Here is a 27259-nt window from a genome sequence, read left to right on the forward strand (position 1 = left end):
AGTATCGCAGTAGATCGCTACATATTAAATTGTAACACCTGCACTGTGATGTGTACCATATCGCCAGGTTTTTCCAATACACAGCGCTAGTGTGTCAAGTATTACACCCATACGACAAGTTTGTAGCTATCATGCAGCAAAAAATGTAGCAGGGTAGCAATTTATACATTATTTATACTAGTGCTCCTGCTCTCAGAGCTGTAGGATGTGAAGATGATGATGAGGATGTGTGTGTATATTACCATTCCAGGAAATTATTAGTTCAGAGCCAATACCAGGGTGGGTCAGGCCAGACAGATGGCTTTCGTCTGCAGGCTAGTTTGGTGTAATTAGTTGGCAAATTGCATGATACATAAAGCATTATTATTATAGACATGCTGTAAAAAAACATACTGTAAAAAGAGTCCAATTTAAATAGCAAACAAAATTTAGTGTATTTTTTTATATTTAATGTTAAAATTGTTAACAAAAGAATTATATATGGGTTGTTATTGTGGTTATTGTAGCTTTTTTGGTGTTGTTTTAATGCTTTATGGCCTTTAAAAAAATATATTACTCAACAAATCCTCCAAATGATCAGCAAATTACTTGATTATTCATAAAATAGATAGTGACCCATGGTAGTCGCCCATGGTGTCCCTGGGAAAAAAATGTTCTCCTGCTTCAGTATTGTAAGCCTAGTAAACATTTCTTTACCCTCTGTACCATAATCCTCAAATTGCTCAAATTGGTTCTCTCACTGAGCAAATGTTATTTCAGAGAGAACCGTAATTCAACTCCGTCATGTACGGCAATGCAGTTGCGGGTCCTTTAAACTAACTGTAGGTATTTTTGACAAGAAAGACTGCTCCCGTGGTGAGAGGTGTTTGATTCAGCAGGAGAATCCCTGGAGAGTCTCTCAGAAGCAGCATCTGTGTCTCAGTGCAGCACTAACAAACCAGAGTACCGAGTTTTTCCTCCACATCACCCTGTCAGACAGAGGGAAAGCCTGAACATGAACTCCGTTACCTCACTCTGGAATGATGCACTCTGGCCAGCACCTCTCAAGGCCTCTGCAGCCCCTTGTGGTCATATGTGGAACTGCATGCTGGTGTGTCGTGCGCTTACACTCATCCTAGAAAGCAAAGCTAGTTCAGCTTTGGTAACCTGTGGTAGTCGTAGGTTAGTTGAGAGTAGAATGAAAAGTGGAGGTAAAAAAACAATATGGGAAAAAATGCATATAATTGTGTGCATTCTTCAGGCTGTATGATAGACCAGTAGGAGAATTTCAAATATGCATGATCATCATCATCATGATGCAGATGGCCAACTAATTAGTGCTGATTCATCAAGAGGGTGAAATGAAATCAAGATTTTTATCAATCAGGTTTGACCGAGTGCTTGTGACAGCCCCACTCCTCTGCCTTACCCTTCCATTTTCCAAGAATCACTTAAGCTCCCTCCTCCCTCGTCCTCTCGCGGGTTGTAGCCATTATCAAATGTTGCTGTGCTAATGGGGGGCGGGGGAGGGAGGAGAAGGAAAACCAGGCAGGCGAACGTGCAGTCTGTCAGAGGAAACGTTAGCCGCTAAACCCTGTATCCAGCCATTCCTCATTTGTCTGGCGTAGGTGATTAACTGAAAAAATGTCATGTGCCCTCTGCTCCACTAAATGACGCGATATTAAATATTTAAAAGGACTAAAATTAGACGCCTACCACGCCACCATCCATCAGGAAGCGAGCAAGAGTACTTTCTTGCCACCAGAGTCCACAAAGACAGCCCTGAGAGAAATGAGAGAGAGTCAAGAGAGCAGGATAGTTTTGAGACGAAACTGAGTTTTATTGCTCGGCTAAACTGAATTCTTGTAAACAGTCGATGTAGCCAGCAGATTCACAGGAGACAGAGCTTTGTAGTATTTGATGTGTTTGACATGTGTGGTCTTCGAGGCCTCGCCCACCACTACCTCTCTTTCTCCTCTCAGCATCCTCTGCATGACTGCGCTTCTGGCAAGCCATTATCTCTCCACTGTGAGCGCCACACCCAGAGAACACACACACACACACACACACACTTACTCTCATCATCTGGTTTCACCCTCTGTCCATGCATAGGATCAATAGTCTTGCTTTGTTTGAAGCAGTAGGCTGGCACAGCTAAAACCATAATTCTGTATTTACTCCAAAGCTTTAGACAAGGCCTTATGAGAGCCATTCATTTCCATCCTCCTTGCTGTAAAATACAGACAGATCTGTGTCTTAGGGCAAATTACCATTTAAATGACTTGTGACCTGCGGCTGCCTGGCACTGCTAACACACTGTGAAGTCCTATTAGCCCCGAGAAATCTCGCTCTCAGCCCCTCATCTGAGACACTGAACAGATTCTCTCTGTCTGCCTGTGTGTGTGGGTGTATGTGCGTCGCCCAGGAGTGTGTTTTTAATATAGTGTGCCACTGCAGCGTTTGGTTCAACATTCTGACTCTTAAGTAAAACTGGGAGATATGGCAACAGTGTCCTGTTGATCCTTTAAGCCATTTTCACAGGACAGTGCAAAGGTTTTAGCCACCTATAATAATGTGAAAAACAGTGAAAAAGCTTCATATCTGGGCAGTAAGTGTTTATTAGCTCAGGAAAACAATGAGCTGTTAAAATAAATAAAATGTTTATATATATACAGCATATTCATCTGCAACGGCAATGCTTCAGTATTTAAAAAATGTACAAATTAGGTATGGTCAGCGATACAGGGACATGTATAATCCACTTGTAGGTGGTAAGAAATGAAGTGAAACTAATAAAACGCTGATATTTTATCACAGCCAGTGTTATCTTGTGTCCCTGGTCCTTTAAGCTGTGCTTTAAACTCAGTGAAGGCGTCCTGAGATGCTTGGTCTGTGAGAAGAGGGCATGTCTACCAAATGAATAGGCCTGTCTGTCTCCACTTCTGGTCTTTACTGCGTAGACACATGGCAGACAGTTGCTGCTTCATTTCTGTATGTGTAGCCACAGCGTCCATGTTGTCTACAGTCTTTGGCTGAAAAATAGAAAATACAATTTCTTATAAACTATAAAAAAATGTTCAATAAGCTGTAAGAAGTTACAAAGGGATTCACACAGGGACTGTACACTAGTTGTTGTTTACAGGCCCTCTCTTTCAATTATTCTACAGGCCCTCTCTTTCAAGTTCTCAAAGTTCGGACAATATTCCTGAATTAGAAAATCATATCAGGATGCAAAATATCACAATAATGCGCTAATTTACATTTACATTTATGGCATTTAGCTGACGCTCTTATCCAGAGCGACTTACAAGGTTACTCGTATTACAGAGGTGGGCCAATGTAGTGTTAGGAGTCTTGCCCAGGGACTCTTATTGGTGTAGCGCAGCATAGTCACCCAGACTGGGAATCGAACCCCAGTCTCCCACATGGGGGGTGTAATAGCTCACTAGCAGCTAGTGGTTTTATCTGCTGCGCCACACCAACCACACGCTAATCACGATAATAGGTGTGATGTGTATTTACAGCAGTGGTGTAAAAATGAAAATTGCGCTTCCTGACTGTAGGGGGAGCCTACAGTAATGAAAAATACCCCCAGAAAATACCAAAGACCCACCGTTTTTCTCCAAACTACATTGCCTGTGTTGTGCTCTGGCTAATTTGTTTTATTGGTCATAGACGAAACGCTCATGCTACTTTACTTTTCATTCTTTACGTACTGAAAGCACTGACTATAAGTTTGTTAAAGACGGGGATATGTTTTTGTTGTTTATTTATATGATCCCACATTTTATAGGTGAGCTAAGGCAACAACTGAAGCCCTGTTTTTTTTCTGTAAAGTGTTTGATATTTGGTTTATCTTTTTTTAATACCTGCTGTCAACCATTCAACTGGGGAAAGGTATTGGACTATTATTATTACTGTGCTGGTCCATGTCAGTCTTGGTCTTCTTATTTTAATAAAAATGCCACAACCTTAACCCAATTTCCTATAAAGTTTACAGAAATAATAGATGTTCAGAGATACCTATGTATATTTTTCTTTCCCATGTGGAGCCTGTTATTAATGCCCTTACCTTTTTTTCTCAAAATAACGATTTTGCACCAGTCATCACACTGTAGTTGCCACATGCTCCATTGACATCACTGGCAGCCCTCAGGTCAGCCTCATATTCATTAATTAGGTCCCTTGGCAGTTGCCTGATGCTTCGCAGTGTGTGCCATCCAAATCATCACGGTTTGTGGATCAATCCAGCCTGGCCTGGCCCGTGGTGGCGTCCCGAGCTGCCTCAGCCTCTGTCTGCATTTCAATGGCTGCCATTTTAACGCTCCTCTCCTCTTTTGTTCTCTTGCAGTTGGGAAGACGTCTCTGATCACGCGGTTCATGTATGACAGCTTTGACAACACATATCAGGTAGGCAGCTGCCGGCACACTTTATATCGCCATCATTCTGTCACTCACTGAGGCCTCAGTTCCACTCCCTTCAGCGCAAGCCGCTGTACAGTGTGAAACGGGTTGTCGCACTCTGGATACACAGCTCACAGAAGTCATTCATGCAGGGCGAGCGGAGACAGCTAGTTACAAGAGCTGGAGAATAGACTAAATTGATAGTTTGATAGTTTGCTGAAAATTTAAATCTATGCAGTTGTCTCTAAAAAAAAATTACTGAGCACTCTTTGGCTTTGTGGTGGTGAATTAGGCCTCACTCTGTGTTCACTAGAGTAAGCTGGGCATTTAGCTACGCTGAGTTTAAAACTTTCATGAAAGAGTCAACATCCAAATGAACGTTCAACATAAATATATATTAGCTAAATTGTCTGTGTAATGACATGCCCATGATTTAGTGACTCTCTCAGGTCAATCAGACTTAATACATTGAACAGGTGTGCTCTGTCTTTGCCACCTCATTCAATATCTGTTATAACATGCCCTCGTTCACAATGCCCACGGAGAGGTGAGGTACCAAGTGAATGCAAGTGTTGACATCGGCAGAACTTCCCAGAAACCATTATGAATTGATGCGTTCCTATTTTCTAAAATAAATCACAGTCATATCAGCTAACTACTTTAACACCACTTCATAAAACAGAACATTCAGAACAGGACATTTGCTGGGCTTTAGGATGCAAACTTTAGATACATTTGTTATTGGCTAGCTTGCTAGTCTGCGAGCTAAAGGCTACACTGCTGAGAACAAGACGATATCAAGGCTGAAGGCCACAGTTCTAAACCCTGTATTCACAGGAGTTATGTATGATATGCTAAATCTTTAAGAAAAATGTTTTTCACTGCAAAATTTGCATAGCTAGGCAATTAGCACACTGAAGCTAAAACAGTGCTTTCTAAAACAAAATGACATGTTTAGTTGTCCCTTCAAGCTCTGTACTGTAAGTAGTCACTTGTGTAATGTAGTAAACATGACCTTTAATCTTTTCTTTCCTGTTAGCTATATTGGCATATCTTCACTGCTATACTTTTTTTTTTTTAACTTTTTAACATAATGTAAATCTGGCAGTTGTTCACAATGCATGTGCAATGACCACAATGCATGGACCAACAGAAATGCTCCAGAATGTCCTGTAATAAAATATTCTACCTCTGCTCAATTATGTTTAAGGAGGGGGAAGAATGTGTAAATTACATTTTTGGGTTTACATCTCAAGCTAATCTGCAGCGAAAACCAATTTGCCTTTATTATATTTACTCATGAACAGCATTAGCTAATGAAGATGTGCCTCATTAGAAAAGAGCACTGCGAACTGGTAAGACCTCCGGGAACGAGCTGCAGAGTGGTGTGGACTCATCTGTCATGGGGATTTGACACACACATGCTTGACCTTGTTGACCTCCATCCATGTTTCCAGTCTCAAACCAGAATTTGAAACCAGTCCTCTCCGGTACTAACTGCAGGCTGAATGATTGATTGTGGATCCTTTGCGTGTTGCTTGCTGGGCTCATTACAGATGCCTGCAGGTGGCCTAGAGGCAAAAACAAAACAAAAACACTGGCCAGTGTTTTACATTCTGATACAGGGACAAGATCTGGATGTATAAATAACCCGGTACAGGACAGGAGATGATACTTTCCTGGGATGCAGTGGCTCACACATGTGGAGATATAATTGTGTTGTTAAATTGGGGGGGGGGGGGGGGGGGGGGGGGGTTAGGTACATTATAACACAGTGTGGAGGCTGTACTTTGACCTGCCTAGCTCTCACTGTCGGTAATGTATATGCTTCAAAAGATCATAACAATTATATAGAAATTAATTATGTGACTAATTATTATTAATATTATTATTAAAATTATTATTAATTTAACTATTTCTGACACTGTCTTGGATATTTTGTCAGTGAATGTCGGCGTGAGGGAGTTGTGCACATTGTTTCCGGTACGGTACAGCAGAAGGAAGGAAGGCAGTTTTGAGTCTCTTGAGGGAGAAGCAGTCCATATGAGGTTCATATTTTCTAATTAAATCCACAGAAGGAAACGCGCAGGAAGGAACTTATATTAGCTACCATGTGCCATCCTGTCTGAGATGGATGGGCTACTTATTTGTGTGTGTGTGTGTGTGTGTGTGTGTGTATGTAATAAAGAGAGAGTGAAAGTGTGTGTCTCAAAGCACTCTTACTGTCATGAATTTCCTTGTTTTAAATTGGGAGCTTATGAAGATTCTCTGTACAGTTTATAGAACAAAAGAAATGAAGCACAGTGAACATACGAATACCTGGATCACTGAGAGCGTGTGTGTGTGTGTTTCAGATTTTCCATCAAAACCTTCTTTATTTCTCTTCTTATGTCTCTCTTTCTCTCTCTGTCTCCCTCCCTTTATTTCACTAGGTCTCTCTCTGTCTATCTCTCTCTCTCTTCCTTTTTCTGTCTCTCTCACACTCCTGGTCTCTCTCTTCTCTCTCCTTTCTCTTCTCTCTCTTATCTTACTTACCTCTCTTCTTTCTCTTTTCTCTCTTCTCTTCTTTCTTCTCTCTTTTTCTCTTTCGTCTCTCTTTTTCTCTTTCTTCTCTTTCGTCTCTCTTTTCCTATTTCTTCTCTCCTTTTCTCTTTCTTCTTTCTCTTTTCCTCTTTGGGCTCTCTTTTTCTCTTTATCTCTTTCTTCTCTTTTTTCCTCTTTTCGTCTCTCTTTTTCTCTTTTTTCTCTTTCATCTCTCTTTTCCTATTTCTTCTCTTTCGTCTCTCTTTTTCTCTTTTTTCTCTTTCGTCTCTTTTTTCCTATTTCGTCTCTCTTTTCCTCTTTTTTCTCTTTCATCTCTCTTTTTCTATTTCGTCTCTCTTTTCCTCTTTCTTCTCTTTCGTCTCTCTTTTTCTCTTTCGTCTCTCTTTTTCTCTTTTTTCTCTTTCATCTCTCTTTTTCTATTTTTTCTCTCTTCCTCTTTCTTTTCTTTCGTCTCTTTTTTTTCCTATTTCTTCTCTCTTTTCCTCTTCTCTTTCGTCTCTCTTTTTCTCTTTTTTCTCTTTCATCTCTCTTTTCCTATTTCTTCTCTTTCGTCTCTCTTTTTCTCTTTTTTCTCTTTCGTCTCTCTTTTCCTATTTCGTCTCTCTTTTCCTCTTTCTTCTCTTTCATCTCTCTTTTTTCTCTTTCGTCTCTCTTTTCCTCTTTCTTCTCTTTCGTCTCTCTTTTTCTCTTTCGTCTCTTTTTTTTCTTTCTCTTTCATCTCTCTTTTCCTATTTCTTCTCTCTTCCTCTTTCTTCTCTTTCGTCTCTCTTTTCCTATTTCTTCTCTCTTTTCCTCTTTCTTCTCTTTCGTCTCTCTTTTTCTCTTTCGTCTCTTTCTCTTTTTTCTCTTTTATCTCTCTTTTCCTATTTCTTCTCTTTCGTCTCTCTTTTCCTCTTTTTTCTCTTTCGTCTCGCTTTTCCTCTTTCTTCTCTTTCGTCTTGCTTTTCCTCTTTCTTCTCTTTCGTCTCTCCTTTTCTCTTTCTTCTCTTTCTTCTCTCTTTTCCTCTTTCGTCTTTCGTTTTCTGTTTCTTCTCTTATTTTCTCTTTCTTCTCTCTTTTCCTCTCCTCTCTCTTCTCCTTTCTCTTTATCTCCTCTCTCTCTGCCCTCTCTCTTCTCTTTTGTCTCTCTTCTCTTTTCCTTTTTGAAATTGTTTTTTGGGTGGGCGTTCGAGGAGGGTAGGTGGGGTTTTAATGGGGATATTTTTTCTTGCCTGATGTAATAACGTTTGTGTAGTTGTAAAGTATTTTTCTTTACGTCTTTACCTCTTTTCCTCTCCTCTCTTTCTTCTGTTTTCTTTCTATCTCGATCTCTTCTCTTTTCTCTCTTTTCTCTCTGTTTGTCTTTTTTTCTTTTTTCCTCTTTTGATTCCCCCTCCACCACCTCCCTCTCTTTCTCTTTCTCTCTCTCTCCCTCTTGCATGGGCTGTCGCCCTCCTTCCCCCATCTCTCTCTCTTCTTTCTCTCTCTCTCTCTCGCTGCCCATTCCTCCCCCTCCCTCTCTTTCTCTCTTTATCTTGCAGGCTGCCCCCCTCCTTTCCCATCTCTCTCTCTCTCTTTGTATTTGGATCTCTATAACAGAATAATGCATGAATAGGAGTTATGGAAAAGTGCTGATTGGAAGCTGTATCAAAGGGAATGCTGGGTAAAAGAGGTCTGAAGTAATTCATGTGCTCTCTTTGTTAGAGAGGTGCTGTGTTCAGTACAATAAACTCAACGGCCAATCTCATCATCCCACACTTCCACTGTCAGTGCTTACAATCACATCCCATTACGTACATGTAATCCCACCCAGCCCACTCACTGCGCTGCGTACGGCTGTGTGTAACAGGCAGTGTGGAAGAGGATGAGCTGGTGTGCCATGACCTAAGCGGCTCCTGTCAGACACATGCGGCAGTAATAAAGTGTCATGCTGTAATGAGATTACATGAGTGCTTTGTGAGCCGATCAGTGCAGTAGTGCTGTCTGAGGGCTGATGGGACTTGCTCTTACAGTGCTGCCTGCTTTACTTCTTAAATACAGAGCTTTGGTCCCGCGGAGGGTTTGTCCCACAGACATAAAAGCCTGTTGTGATTCTCCTCTCTTTATTATTATTGATTCTTATGATGATGCAGGACAAAATGCAAATGTATTATGAGTACATTACTACATATTGCAGTTGTGATATGGCTTTCAGTGTGCAAAAACACATTGCTGAATCAGTTCCAGTATTATACTCTGGTTGGATTACATGAATGATGCATGCTAACATGTCCCATTTGTAAATGATTCAATAAAAAATTTGTTTACTGCACACCCCTTCACACAGCACATCAGCAGTCATCATTATGTGCATTTTGTCCATTATGAGAGTAAAAACTGGTTTCATGTTCTCATGTTTTTGGATTTCTATCTTCAGTAGCTTTCGAACCAAAAAGATTTCGGCCATGCCAGCTTTCTTATATTTAGCTTTTGTCTAAAATGAAAGTAGAACATTTTGATTTCATTGTCATGGCTGTCGTAACTACTGTGAGAGTTGAGCATCTATCTTCTAATGGCATCGCAAGTGGCGATTATGGGGGGTCCAAGCACTGAGCTCTATATTTTAGGGCCAGTACAGCACAAATGGCTGGGGTAAAGTTTTTAGACTGGTCTTATGTCAAATAAATGTGGGATCTCAAAAGCAGAAGTTTGGACATGCTTGGATTTACGTAGATTGTGAGCTACACTAACGTTTACAAAATATGTTCATAGCTGTTACCATTTCATTTTGGTTTCAAAATTGAGAACCACTGTCTTTGAGAGTCCACTATGAGGGTTTGGTTTTTGAACCTTTTCACCTTTTTCACTTTTTTTTTTTTTTCAATTTTTACTGCTAATGGGTTTTTTATATATCTGCTGAATACTTCGACATACTGATTCCACAAAGCATATATATGTGAGAGTGTCTGTGGGTGGTTTGTGGAAGTGTTCATCATGAAAACCCAAATCTCAAGATTTTTTGGTTTTCGCCATCAGTGTGAAAACGCATGACCATGACTGATTCAGTTAGTTGAGTGGATAACTAACTGACCTCCCTGATTATTCAACTTCCAGTTACTTTAAAACGCTGCAGTGAAATCAAGTATAGTGGGACACATTCTGCATTGATATATTTAGTATACTATAGTATATACTGATGTGAAATAACTAGTTTACAGAGCTGTGACTACACTATGATAGAGTTTTCTATAACGTTTTTTTTTCTAACCAGCTGTAATATAAAAAATCACATTGCGGCTGTGTATTTCCACACATGGTTTAGACAGCAGAAAATAGACACATGTCTGGGGAAAAGCACCTCAACACACAAGAACCACAGAAATTAAAATAGTTTTCATGTTCCCCACTGCAGACTCTAACCTGTTCTGTGACCCTCTGAGACTGTGAATAATGTCTGTAAATGGTGTATAGAGGATGTTCCCCTAGGACACAGTTGTAAAACAAAGAATTGGACTATTCTTTTTTTATATACTGGATTTTAATGTGGTTGAAACGTTGATGAATTTAGAAAACGTCCTTTTTGCATCAGTTTGTGTGTGAGTGTTTTGCTCTGCAGGGGTCACCGAGACAAAGGAGCTCTATTCTGTCTCTGGGTGGACTGTGCTGGAGACTGGACACCACCAGCTCTTCATTAGCATATTTTTGAATAAGCTCAGATCAGCGAACAGAGATGGTCTTTAAGATGTCTGGGTGTGGGCCTTTCTGATGGTTTGTGTGTGCGCCTTAGAAGGGCAGAGAAAATCAGTCAGACTGGCATCAGCAGTCTGTCGGTCTGCCTTGCAATGCAGAATGGAAAGCACATCTGCATATTTATGACCGAGGGGAAAGTGAGAGAGAGAGAAACGGCCATTTACAACAAAGCCTCACATGTCTCTCCACTTAACCTCAGTAGCGAGCCTGTGGGTTAGGATTCTGGCAGTAGTGCAAATTAGAGCTGAACGATATGGACACAGAAGTGCTGCATTTTGAGATCCGGTGTTGTGGAAAATGATTTGATAATTGAGATCAGTGAAAGAGGCTCGATTTCTGTTATCTGATTCCTAAACAAGTTGCACACTGCACTGCAATTCCCACAAGAGAAGAGACAAGACAAGAAAGAAAAATATGAGTCTAGAAAAGAGAAAAAAGCCATTCTAAAGCTCTTTGTGACTCCAGCAAACTACAGTGAGATCCAATATCTGTAAATGGAGAAAACCTGAAACCAGGTGACCAGCTGGTGCAACATTGCAGCAGGAGCTCACCCATGAAGTCACAACGCAATCCAGATGAACATCTGAGGAACTGTAAGGCTCGCGTTCCTCATGTAAGGTCAGCGTTCTTGATTCCATTATTCGAAAGAGTGTGGCTGCCTGCACTCTTCATGGCTTTGTATGGCTGCATATTCTGATTGCCATATGCCTTTGCAATGTACTGAAAACAGACAGGTGGACCTTTGATATGACCTTGTTAAGGCCTAGCCTATCCACTAGCAAGAACTATAAACCATTCCCATTTTCTAAAAAAAAAAAAGAAAAAAAAGATTTTGATATCTTTTTACCTTATTTTGCCACACCCAGTTTGAAATGATTAAGAGTAAATGCAGTCTGAAGCAGGCCACTGCTATTTAACATTATTTTGAGAAGAAGAAGAAGAGCTCCTGCATCTGTGGTGGAAGGTGCTAAACTCAAAACATCAACCCAATTGTCCAAACATCAGTTCCTACCATTCATCCATTGTTCATCGCACAGTCAAGAAGAACAGAAATGTCCATCCTGGAGCAACTCCAAAGAAACCCAAAATAACTAAAAAACTAAACCAACAAAAGAAGACAAGAAAACCAAAATGACAGACAATCAACGCAAACAGAAACCAAACTAATGCTATCACAGCACAACCACCATGAACATCAACAATGCTAGAGCAAACACAGGGGTATAAGAGCACAAGACAGAAACAAGAACACCTGGGCAGGGCTGCGAAGGAGACACGGGTGGGAACACTAATGACTAGGCGGGGCTAGGGCGGAGACAAGAACACAAAACAGAGCCATGTGCTAAGGAGAAAATGAGGAAGCCAAAACAAAACACAGGGATAGATCAGGAAGATAAAACACAAGAGCAAGACAGAGACACCTGTTACAATGTAGCAGATAATGCTGTAGTTCTAGCATAAGCCATTAGGAACGCTCTATGAACAGAAATGTTTACTGAAGTATTTTCTAACTGGACTATTTGTACTTTTACTAAGTATTGCACTGTATTATCTGACACCTTTGGTCCAAATAACATTGTTAGACAGTGTTGATGTGTTGTTGGTTTTAAGAAAACCAAATTTTTGTTGGTGTTAAGTAACCAAAGATCAACACCTGCCTAACATTGGAGATAGATGTGAACCCAGTGTTGGTTTATGACCCTGTTTTTAATTTGATCTAAAATTCAACTTCAAATTCATGTGTCGGATGTTGCGTCCAATGTTTTCTCTGACGTCCAGTATACTGCGCAGTTTCCAATTAGAATACATTCATCTAATTTAGGATGTTTTCTGTCTTTTGTGTGTGCTGCCTGGCAGTGATGGAGAAAAGCCACCAAATTGAAAGATTGCTATGTGTGGAAGGAAGAGAGAGAGCATGTGTGTGTGTTAGAGGACCTCTCTTAGGCCTGGAGTCTAATGTAGCTCTCCTACTGCTCTGTTTGCTGAGGCATTGCACTCTTTGCAGCTGTTCCTGAGCTCCTCTATCTCTCTCTCTTCCTCTCTCTCTCTCGTGAGATGTGTGGTTGTTAATTAGTGAGTGGTGAACAGAGGCGGCCATATTAACCGCACTCTGACTTTCTACCACTTGGGCATCATCCAGAAAATACTGGGCTGGACACAGCCTTAATTCCTTTCAGGCTTTCTCTCAATAAGCTCAGAGAATTTAGTGTCTCATCAAATTAGCCCTGTGCTCCAGAAGTCTGGACCTGGCTCCGTCTTTCAGAAGAGGTGGGCAGTGATGAGGACAGCAGTTAGGAAGAGGGATGAATGAAGGGGTGTGGAGAAGAGGAGGTCAGATGCAGTAGGAAGGCTGAGGAGAAGTGTAGAGGTGAGTGGGGAAGAGTTGAGGGGGAGCATGAACTACAGAGCAACAACTTCTATGCTGTACTCTGAAATACAGACTAATGAACCGCAGTCAGTCTGTTTGTAGGATACTGCAGTTAGGTGGCAGAAATAGCTGACTGCAGAGACAAAGAAACACTTGGTCAGGCTGCTGCATGTTCAGTGGAACAGGCCAGGATCCCTCTGTCTTTCACAGCTGCTGTTTTTAGGTCTTACAGGCTGTGGCATTTCCAGGATTCCCAAGGGTTAACATTTGGATGTGAAGGATGGGTAACCACATTCAACATGACAAGCGACTGATGGCACGTTTTAGAAAATTATAGAGGGCAGTTTCAATTATATATAAAAAAGACTATATATATATTCAGTGATATGTCACTGGTTACATGCATGACATTTCTATTCTAAATTATATTAGCACATATTTAACAGAATGACATATAAAATGTGTTCTTATTTAACACAGTTTTATGGCAGTGTGTTTAGTGATTAGTTCTGAGCTTGTTGATTGTAACTGGATTTAGTTCCTGCTACTGTAGTTGGAACTACTTACAGTTCTGCAGTTTCTACAAAGATCAACAGTGATTAGAGAAGTGGGCTTGAGACTGGAAGGTCAGGTCTAAGAATTGGGGGTTGGTAAGAATTAGGGTTTGGGGGGTGAAAGTTGTCCCTCAATCCACAGTACCCTTGAGCAAGGCACGTAACCCACAACTGCTCCCTGGGCGCTGGAGTTGGCTGCTTACCACTCAATATGTTCACAGTACATTGTACAGTGACAAATAGTTGTGACTTTAGCTTTTTTTTTATTCTGATGTTCACCAAATAGAATTTGGGATCCATCAGTAGAAGGGCAGAGCGGTGAACAGTTCTATGGTTTAAAACACACCATGAATCTGATGTGGTCTTTTCTCAGGAAAGAGAAAATTATGAAAATTCTTAAAGGCATATTAATGAATGAAACTCAATTTCTTTATGTACAAAACTTAAAGACCTCTAGAGTAGGGCTGAGCAATATGGTAAAAACATTGTACTAAGATATTTTTACGATACATTCTTTCATTTATTAATGAAAATTGAGGTAAAATGTTCAATAAATGGTGATATTGATTTGTCATTTAGCCAAGTGCTGAAGTCACATGACTACACACACGGTACTAACAGAAGTGAACAAATATTGTGTAAACAGCTTCTTTTTTATGGAAAAAATCAACATGGCATTACATGGATTAAAGGTTTAAATTTCTTTGTGAATGATTGCGGTTGGAATCGTACCGGCAGGTAAGAAATGGGGGGTTGGTTAGAATTGAGGGTACTTATAGCCTTTTGTTTTAAAATGTATTCTTTACCTCAGTACACATGCTGGTAGTAATCAATTAACAGTGGATATTTACATATCTATTTACAAATAGCCAAAACTAACTGAACCTATTCCAGCTTAGTCCCATTATAAAGCCCAGAGATAAGAGTGTTAGTGGAAATTGTGCTGAGTTTCCTAAAAGGTCAGAACACAGCTAGAGTCAGATTGCAGTGTTGTTTTTTTTGTCATGCTGGTCTGTGTAACGGCAAAGAAAAGCTCAGTAATTGTTCTGTAGATTCTACTCGAGATGTAGCCCCTCCAATTTTCTGTCCTGTCACACACAAGCCAGTTGATTGCACCTGAATTAGTCCAGGTCTGGCCTTCCAGAGTGTGTAGCGCCACGTGTGAAATAAGTGTAAATATACCTTGGAGACATCGATCAGACACCCACTCCGCCGCCTACACCAGTGCTGTACGCGCTTTAAATTGGTGGTCCGTATGATGTCATCCCGCCGTAGATGCTGCAGTGAGCTGCTTCAATCAATAGGGCTTTAATGAAATGCGTTGAGCTTTTGCGTTGCCATTTATTCTCAGACATCCAGAGCTGCTGGCGACGCCAAATTGGCAACCTGCCACAGTCACTTGCAGAGTATAACTGTGGATCCATAGGAGAATGGCCTGTTGGAATCAGGTTTATGGGCTGTTGAGATTCATTTGTTTCCGGGTGTGAAATTGCAGTATTTCAATACCTAAGCTAATCTTGAAGCTGGGAGAGAAGCTTGCATTTTGCCTGCCTGCCAGAGGCAGCTTGTGCTCTTCAACTTTCTAATTTAATTAAATGCAAATGGAAAGATAAACAGATAAACACTATTTGCCCGCTAACATGTTAAGATCAACCCAGGGTAGTGGCTTGTGAAAAAGATTAGTTCTTTTCATATGCCTAATTTCTCCTTTCATGGAGCTTAGCTGGGTGGCATTTGATTCATCTTCTCTCTCTCCCTCTCTCTTTCTTCTCTTTTCTCTGGTTATGAGGATGCAGGCATAACTCTTGTAGAATAGTGTAGGGGGTAACGATGTACACGTTTCACTATATATGCATTGTGGTTTTTACTGTTTTTTTTTTTTTTCTTGTTTAATATTTTAGTCTTTTCCCGTGCCCACCTAGAACCCTCAAACCTCTCCATCACATGATGCCACCAGCACTGAGTTGTGAAGGCTAGCATGTGCTTCCCCTGAGTCACATGAAGTAAACCACTGCATCCTTTCGAACTGCAGCTAGCGCAACATTCTGCAAGTTCGGTTACATTAACATACACTGCTCAAAAAAATAAATGGAAGACTTAAATAACACATCCTAGATCTGAATGAATGAAATATTCTCATTGAATACTTTGTTCTGTACAAAGTTGAATGTGCTGACAACAAAATCACACAAAAAACAAATCAAATTTATTAACCAATGGAGGCCTGGATTTGGAGTCACACACAAAATGAAAGTGGAAAAACACACTACAGGCTGATCCAACTTTGATGTAATGTCCTTAAAACAAGTCAAAATGGGGCTCAGTATTGTGTGTGGCCTCCACATGCCTGTATGACCTCCCTACAACGCCTGGGCATGCTCCTGATGAGGATCTCCTCCCAGACCTGGACTAAAGCATGGACAGTCTGTGGTGCAACGTGACATTGGTGGATGGAGCGAGACATGATGTCCCAGATGTGCTCAATCGGATTCAGGTCTGGGGAACGGGCGGGCCAGTCCATAGCTTCAATGCCTTCATCTGGAGTGTGCAGGAACTGCTGACACACTCCAGCCACATGAGGTCTAGCATTGTCCTGCATTAGGAGGAACCCAGGGCCAACCGCACCAGCATATGGTCTCACAAGGGGTCTGAGGATCTCATCTCGGTACCTAATGGCAGTCAGGCTACCTCTGGCGAGCACATGGAGGGCTGTGCGGCCCTCCAAAGAAATGCCACCCCACACCATTACTGACCCACTGCCAAACCGGTCATGCTGAAGGATGTTGCAGGCAGCAGATCGATCTCCACGGCTTCTCCAGACTCTGTCACGTCTGTCACATGTGCTCAGTGTGAACCTGCTTTGATCTGTGAAGAGCACAGGGTGCCAGTGGCGAATTTGCCAATCCTGGTGTTCTCTGGCAAATGCCAAGCGTCCTGCACGGTGTTTGTGGCATTTGTGGACGTCGGGCCCTCATACCATCCTCATGGAGTCTGTTTCTAATCGTTTGTGCAGACACATGCACATTTGTGGCCTGCTGGAGGTCATTTTGCAGGGCTCTGGCAGTGCTCCTCCTGTTCCTCCTTGCACAAAGGCGGACGTAGCTGTTCTGCTGCTGGATTGTTGCCCTCCTACGGCTTCCTCCACGTCTCCTGGTGTACTGGCCTGTCTCCTGGTAGCGTCTCCAGCCTCTAGACACTACGCTGACGCTGCACTACCTGAGCCACTTGTGTGGGTTGTAGAGTCCGTCTCATGCTACCACGAGTGTGAAAGCACCACCAACATTCAAAAGTAATCAAAACATCAGCCAGAAAGCATAGGTACTGAGAAGTGGCCTGTGGTCCCCACCTGCAGAACCACTCCTTTATTGAGTGTGTCTTGTTAACTGCCAATAATTTCCACCTGTTGTCTATTCCATTTGCACAACTACATGTGAAATTGATTGTCAATCAGTGTTGCTTTCTAAGTGGACAGTTTGATTTCACAGAAGTTTGATTTACTTGGAGTTATATTGTGTTGTTTAAGTGTTCTCTTTATTTTTTTGAGCAGTGTATATCCTCACTTACTTGCATTGCAATATGGTTATTATTATTTCATTGATTCACTAGTATCGTTAAAAACTAAACTAAACACATACAAACACACAGATACAAAGAAGAATTGAATAAATTGAAAGAAAACTTTTTAGAGATAAAAAATGAATCCACCACTTTTGCTGGAGAAATGGTAAAGATTCATCATTTTAGTGTGGTTAAGTTAGAAGAAGAGTTTAGAATAAGGGTTAGATTAGGTTTAGGTGTAGATTATGGTGTAGGTTAAGGTTAGGTTCAGATTTGGTGTAGAATATTGGAGACCATGTGATTACTATGATGCTGCAGCTGTTTCTTTAGTTACAATTGAAGTGTACTTAATTCACATTGTGTACTTTCTAAACATGTCATTACTCTGTGCAGGACAAATGGTCACATGGTAGAGATGTTGATGCGTGTTGAAGTAAGTTTGTAGTTGAATTATACATACCTGGATTACACAAATGTATTTAGAGATGCGCAGTAATTTTGTGTTGGCAGATCAATACTTTAAAGAATTATTAGTCTCAGCAGATTTCAGTTTGACTAATATCTGTATTTGCAGATATTTGATGATGTATTTATTATGCTTTGGAAAGGCAGAATGTTTGGGTGACCCTGAACCACTGCTCTAAAATGTCTACTTTTCTCATTTTACTTTAGTTTTACTTTACTTTAACCCTACACCAATTATTATTATGTCTTTCCATAACGCTAACCCAGGTACATGTATTCCTAGTGTCAACAACAACAGATATTTCTGTCAAACATATCCGATATCGGCATCTGCCATATCAGTGCATCCCTAGCATCGATTATATAGACTTTCTTTTCCTACTGGTACCTGAGGAGCTCTTTCCTTCCTTCTGTGAGAGAGTAGAGGAGCAGGGCAGGAAATAGCCCTGTGTGGGCTTCAGAGCTGCTGTGTGTGCTGCTTAATAATTGAAACATGTATGAATAATTTGTTCTAGATATGTTCATGTGAGCACCTCTCTTGCTGTGCAGGAGTCTATATTTAACACTGGAGCTGGGGAGGTAGAACACTCTCTCTCCCGCTGCTCGGTCTCTATCTCTCTATCTATATATCCTATATATCTACCTATCTGAGCCATTCTCTTACTGAGTCTCTATCTATCTATCTATCTATCTATCTATCCATCCATCCATCCATCCATCCATCCATCCATCCATCCATCTCTAGCTCTCTAACTATCTGTGTCCTGTGTTTCAGGGCTCTCTCTTTGTCTCGAGCCCTCTACCTCAGTTTCCTTCTTCAATTCGATTCAATTCGATTCAATTCGATTCAATTCAATTCAATTCAATTCAATTCAATTCAATTCAATTTAAGAATGCTTTATTGGTATGGCCATCTCACATAACAGTGTTGCCAAAGCATTTAACATACAGTACATCAGTCTATTAAACACTTTGCTAATCAAACACACACACACAAACGCACACACACACTATATATATATATATATATATATATATATATATATATATATATATAATAACAGATCAACATATTAGGGCTTTCATTGTGACAGGTTTCAGTGTTTTAGGACTGTCAGTCGTGTTTGATTTAGGAAAAGCGTTTAGTGAAACGTCTTTATCTACATAGAAACTCTAAAAGACTATCCTTACTATGCTTCTCATCTGACGATGTGTACAGGCGACAGCATGTGGAAATACAGCATGTAGCACCGAAGATCAGGTTTTCAGTTATTTATCAGAATGGGAATGAGGCACCTGGGGAGGGACACATGGAGAAATGTATGGGGTGTGTGGAGTAAGAAATGTGGAAACAGAAAACAGGGGAAAAGAAAAATGGGAATAAAAGAGTGCCGAGAAAGAGTCTCCCGCCCCTGTTGTCCGTGTGGCACGATGGTTGGCATCGCCACGGAAACGGATGCGTGATCATGCTGCTGATGACCAGCTGTGTCTGAACGGGAAGAGAAATACCCTGCTGGGCATGCACACAAACACACACACACACACACACACACACAGTATGTCCATTTTGTGTACCCGTGCAGGAAACCATAGCAAAATACAGAATCCTTAAAAGACCAGGACAACTGTACATAATGATAAAGAGGCTTTTCTGAATCACTGACAGCAGCTCAAACCTTACTGACTCATCCATTGTAGTTACTTAGTTACTTATATGTCTAAAGATTAGCTGAATATTAATCATAGTAATCAGTGAATATGAATATGTTTTCAAGGTTTAATCCTAACACATATGAGAGTTTTTTTCTTTTCAGTCATTTATCTTATTGAATTTTCTGGCAGCTCTAAGTCAAGGACAACTGGTTGCATCACTTGAGGCTTCAACAGTCCATCATTCTCACCAGTGGTCCAGCAACCTTGTACGGCACTACATTATTTGCTACTTGTTGAGATGTCTTTTACTTATACTGCAGAGGTCTGCCATGTGCCAATTAGCCTCTAACCAACCAAAATTTGAGAATTCTGACCAATCAGACAAGACAACCATATTCACCATTTGTGTTGGATACAGGAAAACACTAATGTCACAATGCTTGCATGTATCTGGCTGAATCCCAAGTCCATCCTTAATCCCTATGTAGTGAACTACATATGAATACATGTAATTACTGTTCTGTTGTAAATAGAATCCGTAATTTCCTGACATATATAGCACAGTACATGTACAGTGAGTAGTATGTCAATTTGGGGGTATATCTCTGTGTTTTTGTCCTTCTTCATGGTATGTTGATGTTTCTCTTTGAGGTAACTCCACCACATACAGGGGTAGCATGCTCATACAGGTGTGTGTGTGGACGGAAATATTCTTAAAAAGGAAAGATATACGTGAACATAACCTAAGTCATTCATTAAATTAGCTTATAACTCAAATTGCATTCCTGTATTTACAGTTGTACTCTACAGTGTCAACCAGAAGACGATGGGTTTCACATCTAAGTCTCAGTCCCTTTTCAAGGCTTCTTCTTCTTTTTTTTTGCTCTGAGGGAGTTTTTTTTTATATTCCATTGTCGCCTTTGCCATTGGCTTGCTCCCAAAAGGCTTGGACCTGACTTTCTATAAAGCTGCTTTGTAAAAACACTTGTTATGAAACAGGCTATACAAAAAAAAATCTGCTCTGATATTTTGAATTGAATCTAAGAACAGTAAACAACAGTGCTGTCCTACAACACAGTACTGCACATACTGACCTGTCATTGTTGAATATAGCAGTATAGGGGAACTGCAAGTGGCTGAAGTACATGCACACAGACTCCACAGCAGCTATTCAGTTCACTCCAGCTAGTATCTCTGAAGTTGTTCTTTATATGGTCTTATTTGTTCTTGAGAAGCATTTATCTTATCGCAGTGCCACTACATCAGGCCTGAATAAGCAGAGCTCGGACCCTCAGACAGGTGAAGCTTGGCTCCATGCTTATCTGCTGACAGGGGATTAGAGTACTGATCATCAGGTTTCCTCCATCCATCCAGCCTAGACCATCACAGACACACAAGACAGGGCATTCCAAACCTAAACTTAAGTTGCTTTAGAACCTAGGAGAGATGGTGGAGGAAAAAAATAGACAGCACGATGCAAGACTTGTCCATCTCCAGAATCCTAAAACACTCTGTTATTGTGTTGTAATGTGTCTTCACATGCATGCACTGTTCATTTTATTCATTTCAGTTTAAATGCATTGTTACTAGTTGTCTGGAGTACTGTCTTGTGAACTGTGAAGGGTATTCAAAAATGTTTCAATTTTAGAGCATTGCTGTGAGGGACAATGCATTGCTAGTGGGGTCAGGATGTTGGATGGAGCACCCTTATTCCAGAGAACACAGTTCCACTGCTCCACAGCTCATTCCTGGGGGCTTTCTACTCCTTTAGCCCATGCTGACAATGCCTATGAACAATAGGTTTATGTTTACCTGCTCCAGAGAGTCCTATTCTATTGGCAGTACTTCTCTACAGGGACTAGACAAGCTGTGTGTGCATTTGTGCATCTGTGTCAGCAATGGGCGAAGCTTAAATGCATTTGTTAGAAGGGGTGTCCACAAACATGTGGGCATATGGCGTATATGCAGTACACCTTCTGTTACTCTCCTCGCCAGTGCAGTGGTGTAGGAGTGTGTTGCTGTAGTGTTGAGTGTTCATTATATTTTGCAAGCCCTGAATAATGAATACAAATAACAAAAGATGCATCTTGGAAATGCCTTGTTTTATAAGGATCAGACATCACTTAGTGGAATACCTGCCTTATTAAAATAGAGATCACTTATGGGATCGGTTGTTTGCATACATTAGCTGATATGCGCCAGTATTACAATGTTAGACACATAAAAGAACATAAAGGGTGTGCTGAGTGGATCCTAGCCTAGGTAGACATTAAGTACACTGAGATGGTAGTTTAACAGCCACTCATTGGCTATTTGATCTGGTACATTTTCTATAGACTGTAGTTATGTATTAATGAAATTCAGTAACAATAAATTCGAAATCTTAATGTTACAGTTGTATACCAAGCTTCGGGCACCCCTGGTCAAATGAAAAGTTGATTTTGTTGATGTTCTAAGTGACAATATGTCACATCATCTACAGCTAACACATATTTATTACACAATTACTTATTTGTTAAAAAATTCAACACAAAATGTGGCCTTTTCACTTAGAATATCAACAAAACATGCAATTTGGGGCCCATACTTTTATATACAGCAGTATTAGATGTTGTATGAGGTAGCAGCTGCAGTTTCCTATGTGTAACAACAAGATGGGTGAGGCTTAAAATGAGGCTAGTAAGTGAACTGGATCTCAGTCTCATTATAATACTTTAAAACTCTTGGCAAAAGGCTTGCACTCATTATTCTTTTTTTTTTTACTGGTAATGAGACATTGTTTCTACTGTATAAGCAATTATTACATAGTAAATAAATGTAAAGCATTGCATTCAGCTCTGCACTGCAGATTTGGAGCTATTGCCTGTTTAACATTCAGTGTCAGTGAGCTGAAAATGAGAAAAGGGCTATTAAAGGAGGCAGGTTGCAGACTGGAGCAGCAAACAAAGCAAATATTCTCCTAGTCAGAATTCCAGCTGAGGGTTATGGCTGCCACTTTCAATTTTTAGAGACCCTAATGACATTATCAGCAGGAAATTAACACGTACCACCCACAGACATCACTTCAGCGGTTAGCTTCATAAATCTGCACATGATCTTTAAATTTACCCAGCTGGTGTAATGTGATCAATCTTGCGTATGACTGTAACACTGTTTTCTTGCACATTTTCTTTCAGGCTACGATTGGAATAGACTTCCTGTCAAAAACCATGTATCTGGAGGACAGAACGGTAAGACTCTTAGACTCTGTGTGTCTTAAATCTTTCCTTTTCCATGAGGGAGTGCAGTATCAGTCTAAAAATACTGCACTGTGCAGTCATCAGTTTAGTCCCAGCTTCCATGAAAAAGACAAGTGAAGAAGGCAACCCGTTTTAGATTTGTTAACCTGGTTGTTTGCCCTTAGTGTTGTTGGAGGGCTGCATTGGAATGGGAAATGTTATGATTTTGAATGGAGGTGAAAATACTCAAAATTGCAATGGCAGCTTTATGTGTAATAAAAAAAACCGTATTATACAGTCTGAATAAACTGTGTGCGTGTGTGTGTGGGGGGTGGGGGGGGGTGGGGGTGGGGGTGATGTCTGTAGCTGAGTAATCTCTGACTGCGCTTTCTCCCTGGTGTATGAACTGCAGGTGCGGTTGCAGTTGTGGGACACAGCAGGACAGGAGCGCTTTAGGAGCCTCATCCCAAGCTACATACGAGACTCCACTGTTGCTGTGGTGGTGTATGACATCACAAGTGAGTGTTTTATACTATCATACACAGATATGTCAGATAATTAATCACACACAGTCCCCTTCGACAGTATCGGGACAGCATGGTCACTTCTTGATTAATTTGCTGTATGAGACCAAAAGATACACATGAGATGATAGATCAGATGTTCAACTTTTATGTCCTTGCAGGGCTGGACAATTAATCAAAACGTAACCGACCTTCAGAACCTCTGATCGACGTAATTTTGTCCATAACGGTTATTTAGCTTTCTTTATTCTGTTTTATTCTGTTTATTAGCGTATACTGTTTGAAATCCGTCCTAATGGTATTATACAAAAAAAGTGCAGTAGATTTTAGGGCTGTGTAATTTAGATGCATCACAAACAGCACAAATTCTTAGCACTGCGTTGCTTCCCAAGGATCCCCAGGTGTTTTGAAGTCCAGCTGATTTAAATTAAACTGACTCCCTGCTGTCAACGAACTTGTGATTACGAAGGAGATCATTATTAACACTGTTACTATAAACTAGCGTGCGATTACGGTCAGAAGAGGCGAGCTCTCAACCAGCGGCCCTGTGAGAGACTCAGCCTGACAGCTCACTCTCTGCTAACCCCTGTTGAGAAACTGAAGTCCTTCTGGGGTAAAACTGCACCTTACACATGTTTTTAGAAACACAGGCAGGTTTCCATTTAAAAACAAAAGTCAATGCTTTGATCAATTATAAATATGCCATATAAATGTGTGCCTATACTGCCCACTGCTGGGAGAGCCAAGGGAATTATGACTGATCAACTCCCACTTTCATACATGAGTACAAAAATAAAAATATTTTACATGCAGTTGTTTTTAATGCACACTGATTATGTCATTTATTGAGAGACAAAGCAAACCAGGTAGTGCTCAAAGTCTTTATTATATATAAGATAATCTTTATATAAGATAATCTAAATAGATCTTTTTATTTTATGTGTACTCTTGTAAAAAGAGTAAATAATAAACCTATGAAAAATCACAGTTATAGTAATTAATTAATTTGTTTATTAAATGAATAAATAAATAAATACATTTTCTTTTTTTATTCTTTTCCCACTGTGCATGTTCATGTACTTTCCCCTTAAAATATACAACTGTGTGTTTAGTCATATCACTTCACCCAGTCCAGAAGAACTAAAACACTGAGCCAGCAGAGCAACTCGTAGCTTGTACTGGATATACTGGGTCCCTCGTTCATTACAGTAATCATTCATTAATCGCAACAATTTGAGATGTCCCAAATAGAAAGAAAACTCTGGCATAGTAAAAAAACAGACAGGTCAGCCAAGGAAAACAACAGCCGTTGAAAACAAAAATATTGTGTTACACACATAGAGTGTGTTTACATGCGCATAATACCGTGATAACCGCAGATAATCTGATTTCTGCAGTAATCCATTCAGCACATTTACAAGCACTTTAGTAATCTTAGAATGAGAAAATTCAGAGTCGACATGAGTCAACTCAGTAATGAGATTTCTTGTATGTATGAAACAATGTATGAAATGTACCTTTACAGTTGCTTAGCAACTTTCCGTTCAGCAGTGAGAAGCAGAAGGTCAGACTGCAATTCTCAAAGATGAGCCACAAAAGTTCAGAAAAGTTTTAAGGACTAACGAGACCAAGATTTACATCCACCAAAGTGATGGAAAGGCAGACATGTGGAGAAAGAAAGGATCTGGTCATAGGGCTGGGCGATATGGTAAAAATACTATATCACGATATTTAAAGATTTTTTTTTTTTGCGATACATGATATTTATCACAATATACAGTCATGCCCGAAAGTATTCATACCCCTGTCAAAGTTTGACGTAAATTTACTTTTATTTAACCAGAAATTATATTTTTGCCTGGAAATGACACAGGCATCTCCCAGGAGATAACACGATGATGTACAAGAGGCATCATTGTGGGAAAAAGTATTTCTCAGCTTTTATACACATTTGAACAAAAAGTGGCATGTCCAAAATTATTCATACCCTTCTCAATAATTAATAGAAAAGCCTTCATTGGCTATTACAGCAATCAAACGCTTCCTGTAATTGCTGACCAGCTTTTTGCATGTCTCCACTGGTATTTTTGCCCATTCATCTTTAGTGATGAGCTCCAACTCTTTGAGGTTCGAGGGTCTCCTTGCCATCACCCTGATCTTTAGCTCCCTCCACAGATTCTCAATTGGATTCAAGTCAGGACTCTGGCTGGGCCACTGCAAAACATTAATGTTTTTGTCTGCTAACCATTTCTTCACCACTTTGGCTGTGTGTTTTGGGTCGTTGTCGTGCTGAAATGTCCACCGGTTCCCAAGGCCAAGTTTCTCTGCAGACTGCCTGATGTTGTTGTTGAGAATCTTGATGTATTGCTCTTTTTTCATGGTGCCATTTACTGCGATCAAGTTCCCTGGTCCATTGGCTGAAAAACACCCCCAAAACATTAGGTTCCCACCACCATGTTTGACAGTGGGGATGGTGTTCTTAGGGTTGAAGGCTTCTCCTTTTTCACGCCAAATGGTGCACACATCATTGTGGCCAACAATTCAATTTTTGTTTCATCTGACCATAAAACAGAACACCAGAAGTCTTCTTCTTTGTCCAGATGAGCATTTGCAAAGGTCAAGCGGGCTTTTGTGTGCCTTTTCTGGAGAAGTGGTGTCCTCCTTGGCCTGCGTCCGTGGAACCCAGCAGTGTGCAGTGTTCGTTGAACTGTCTGCCTTGAGATGTCGCCACCAGCAGAGTCCAGATTCACCAGGATGGCCTTGGTGGTGATCCTTGGATTTTTCTTCACCTCTCTCACTATTCTCCTGGCCAGCACAGGTGTCACTTTTGGCTTCCGACCACATCTTCTGAGATTTTCCACAGTGCGGAACTTCTTGTATTTTTTAATAATACTTTGCACTGTAGCCACTGGAACTTGAAAACATTTTGATATGGCTTTATAGCCCTTTCCTGACTTGTGAGCGGCCACAATGCACAGCCGCAGGTCCTTAGTGAGCTCCTTTGTCTTAGCCATGACTGTTCACAAACCAACTGCAGAGAGCTGCTGTTTTTCTCCTGTTGAGTTGATTAAAACAGCTGTTCCCAATGAATCAGGGTAATTAGGATGCTTTAAAACAGCTTGGACTATTTGGAATGGTATAGAACTTTGGATTTTCCCATATACTGTGACAGTTTTCAAAGGGTATGAATAATTTTGGACATGCCACTTTTTGTTCAAATGTGTATAAAAGCTGAGAAATACTTTTTCCCACAATGATGCCTCATGTACATCATCGTGTTATCTCCTGGGAGATGCCTGTGTCGTTTCAAGGCAAAAATATAACTTCTGGTTAAATAAAAGTAAATTTAAGTCAAACTTTGCCAGGGGTATGAATACTTTCGGGCATGACTGTATGTAATCACAGACTAAAAGCATCAGTAGCGACAGATTCTTATAAACTACTATTCAGATACCCTCCCGTTCTGAATACAGTGATTTTTATTCAACACCTGCTGCTCTTCATTTAATTAAACTAGTCTAATTACACTGTTAGTAATGAAACCTGCAGCTGACCAGTGTTTATTAAGCACTAACAGTATCCTCCATATGCTTACAACAACATATTGTATCACGATAACAAAATTTACCATGATGCGATAAAATATCATCATATTGCCCAGCTCTATCTGTTCATGATTCAAAACATACCAGCTCATCGGTCAAGCCTGGTGAAGGTATTGTCATTCTGTCTGCCAGTCAGGTGGACCTTCAGTTTTAGACTGACCAAGTCATTCAACAGACCTTAACCCAACTAAGCAACATTTCACTTCCTACAAAGGAGGCTCTCTCAAATGTCCAAATGCTTGTGGAACCCCCTCTCTATTGAATGCGTTCAGCTACTTTAAGTTACACCCATTGCTCACACAACTTGTAGAGAAGTATTGCCAATAGAATAGGACTCTCTGGAGCAGATAAACGTGAACCTATTGGCACCATGTCTAATGCCAGGTATAGGCTAGAGGGGTAGGAAGCCCCTGCCACCATAGGTTGCTTAAATTGTTTGTTTTTAGTTGTCATAAAATGAGTAGGTATATATCATGCAGTATGATTTCTTTGGTACCAAAACACACACACACGCACACACACACACACACACACATATATGTACTGGAGTTCCATGGTGGCAATACCATGCTTTTATATAAAATGCTATTGTAACTCTGTCCCTGTTTAAATATAAACTGCATGCCTATACATACAATCATCCCCAGAGGCCCAGTGTGCTTCTTCCTTTTATTTAGGC

At 40.5% G+C, this 27259-nt stretch overlaps 1 protein-coding gene across 1 annotated transcript in view; it reads left to right on the plus strand.

The window, feature by feature from the left end:
- The window catches only part of rab6ba (RAB6B, member RAS oncogene family a), a 109239-nt gene that overhangs the window by 48927 nt on the left and 33053 nt on the right, over nucleotides 1-27259 (plus strand). The window contains exons 2-4 of the mRNA XM_072684107.1: nucleotides 4331-4389; nucleotides 22410-22463; nucleotides 22864-22969. Coding sequence (XP_072540208.1) covers nucleotides 4331-4389; nucleotides 22410-22463; nucleotides 22864-22969 — 219 coding nt within the window. The remainder of the gene's footprint in view (nucleotides 1-4330; nucleotides 4390-22409; nucleotides 22464-22863; nucleotides 22970-27259) is intronic.

This window comes from Salminus brasiliensis, chromosome 7, assembly GCF_030463535.1.
Source record: "Salminus brasiliensis chromosome 7, fSalBra1.hap2, whole genome shotgun sequence".
NCBI lineage: Eukaryota > Metazoa > Chordata > Actinopteri > Characiformes > Bryconidae > Salminus > Salminus brasiliensis.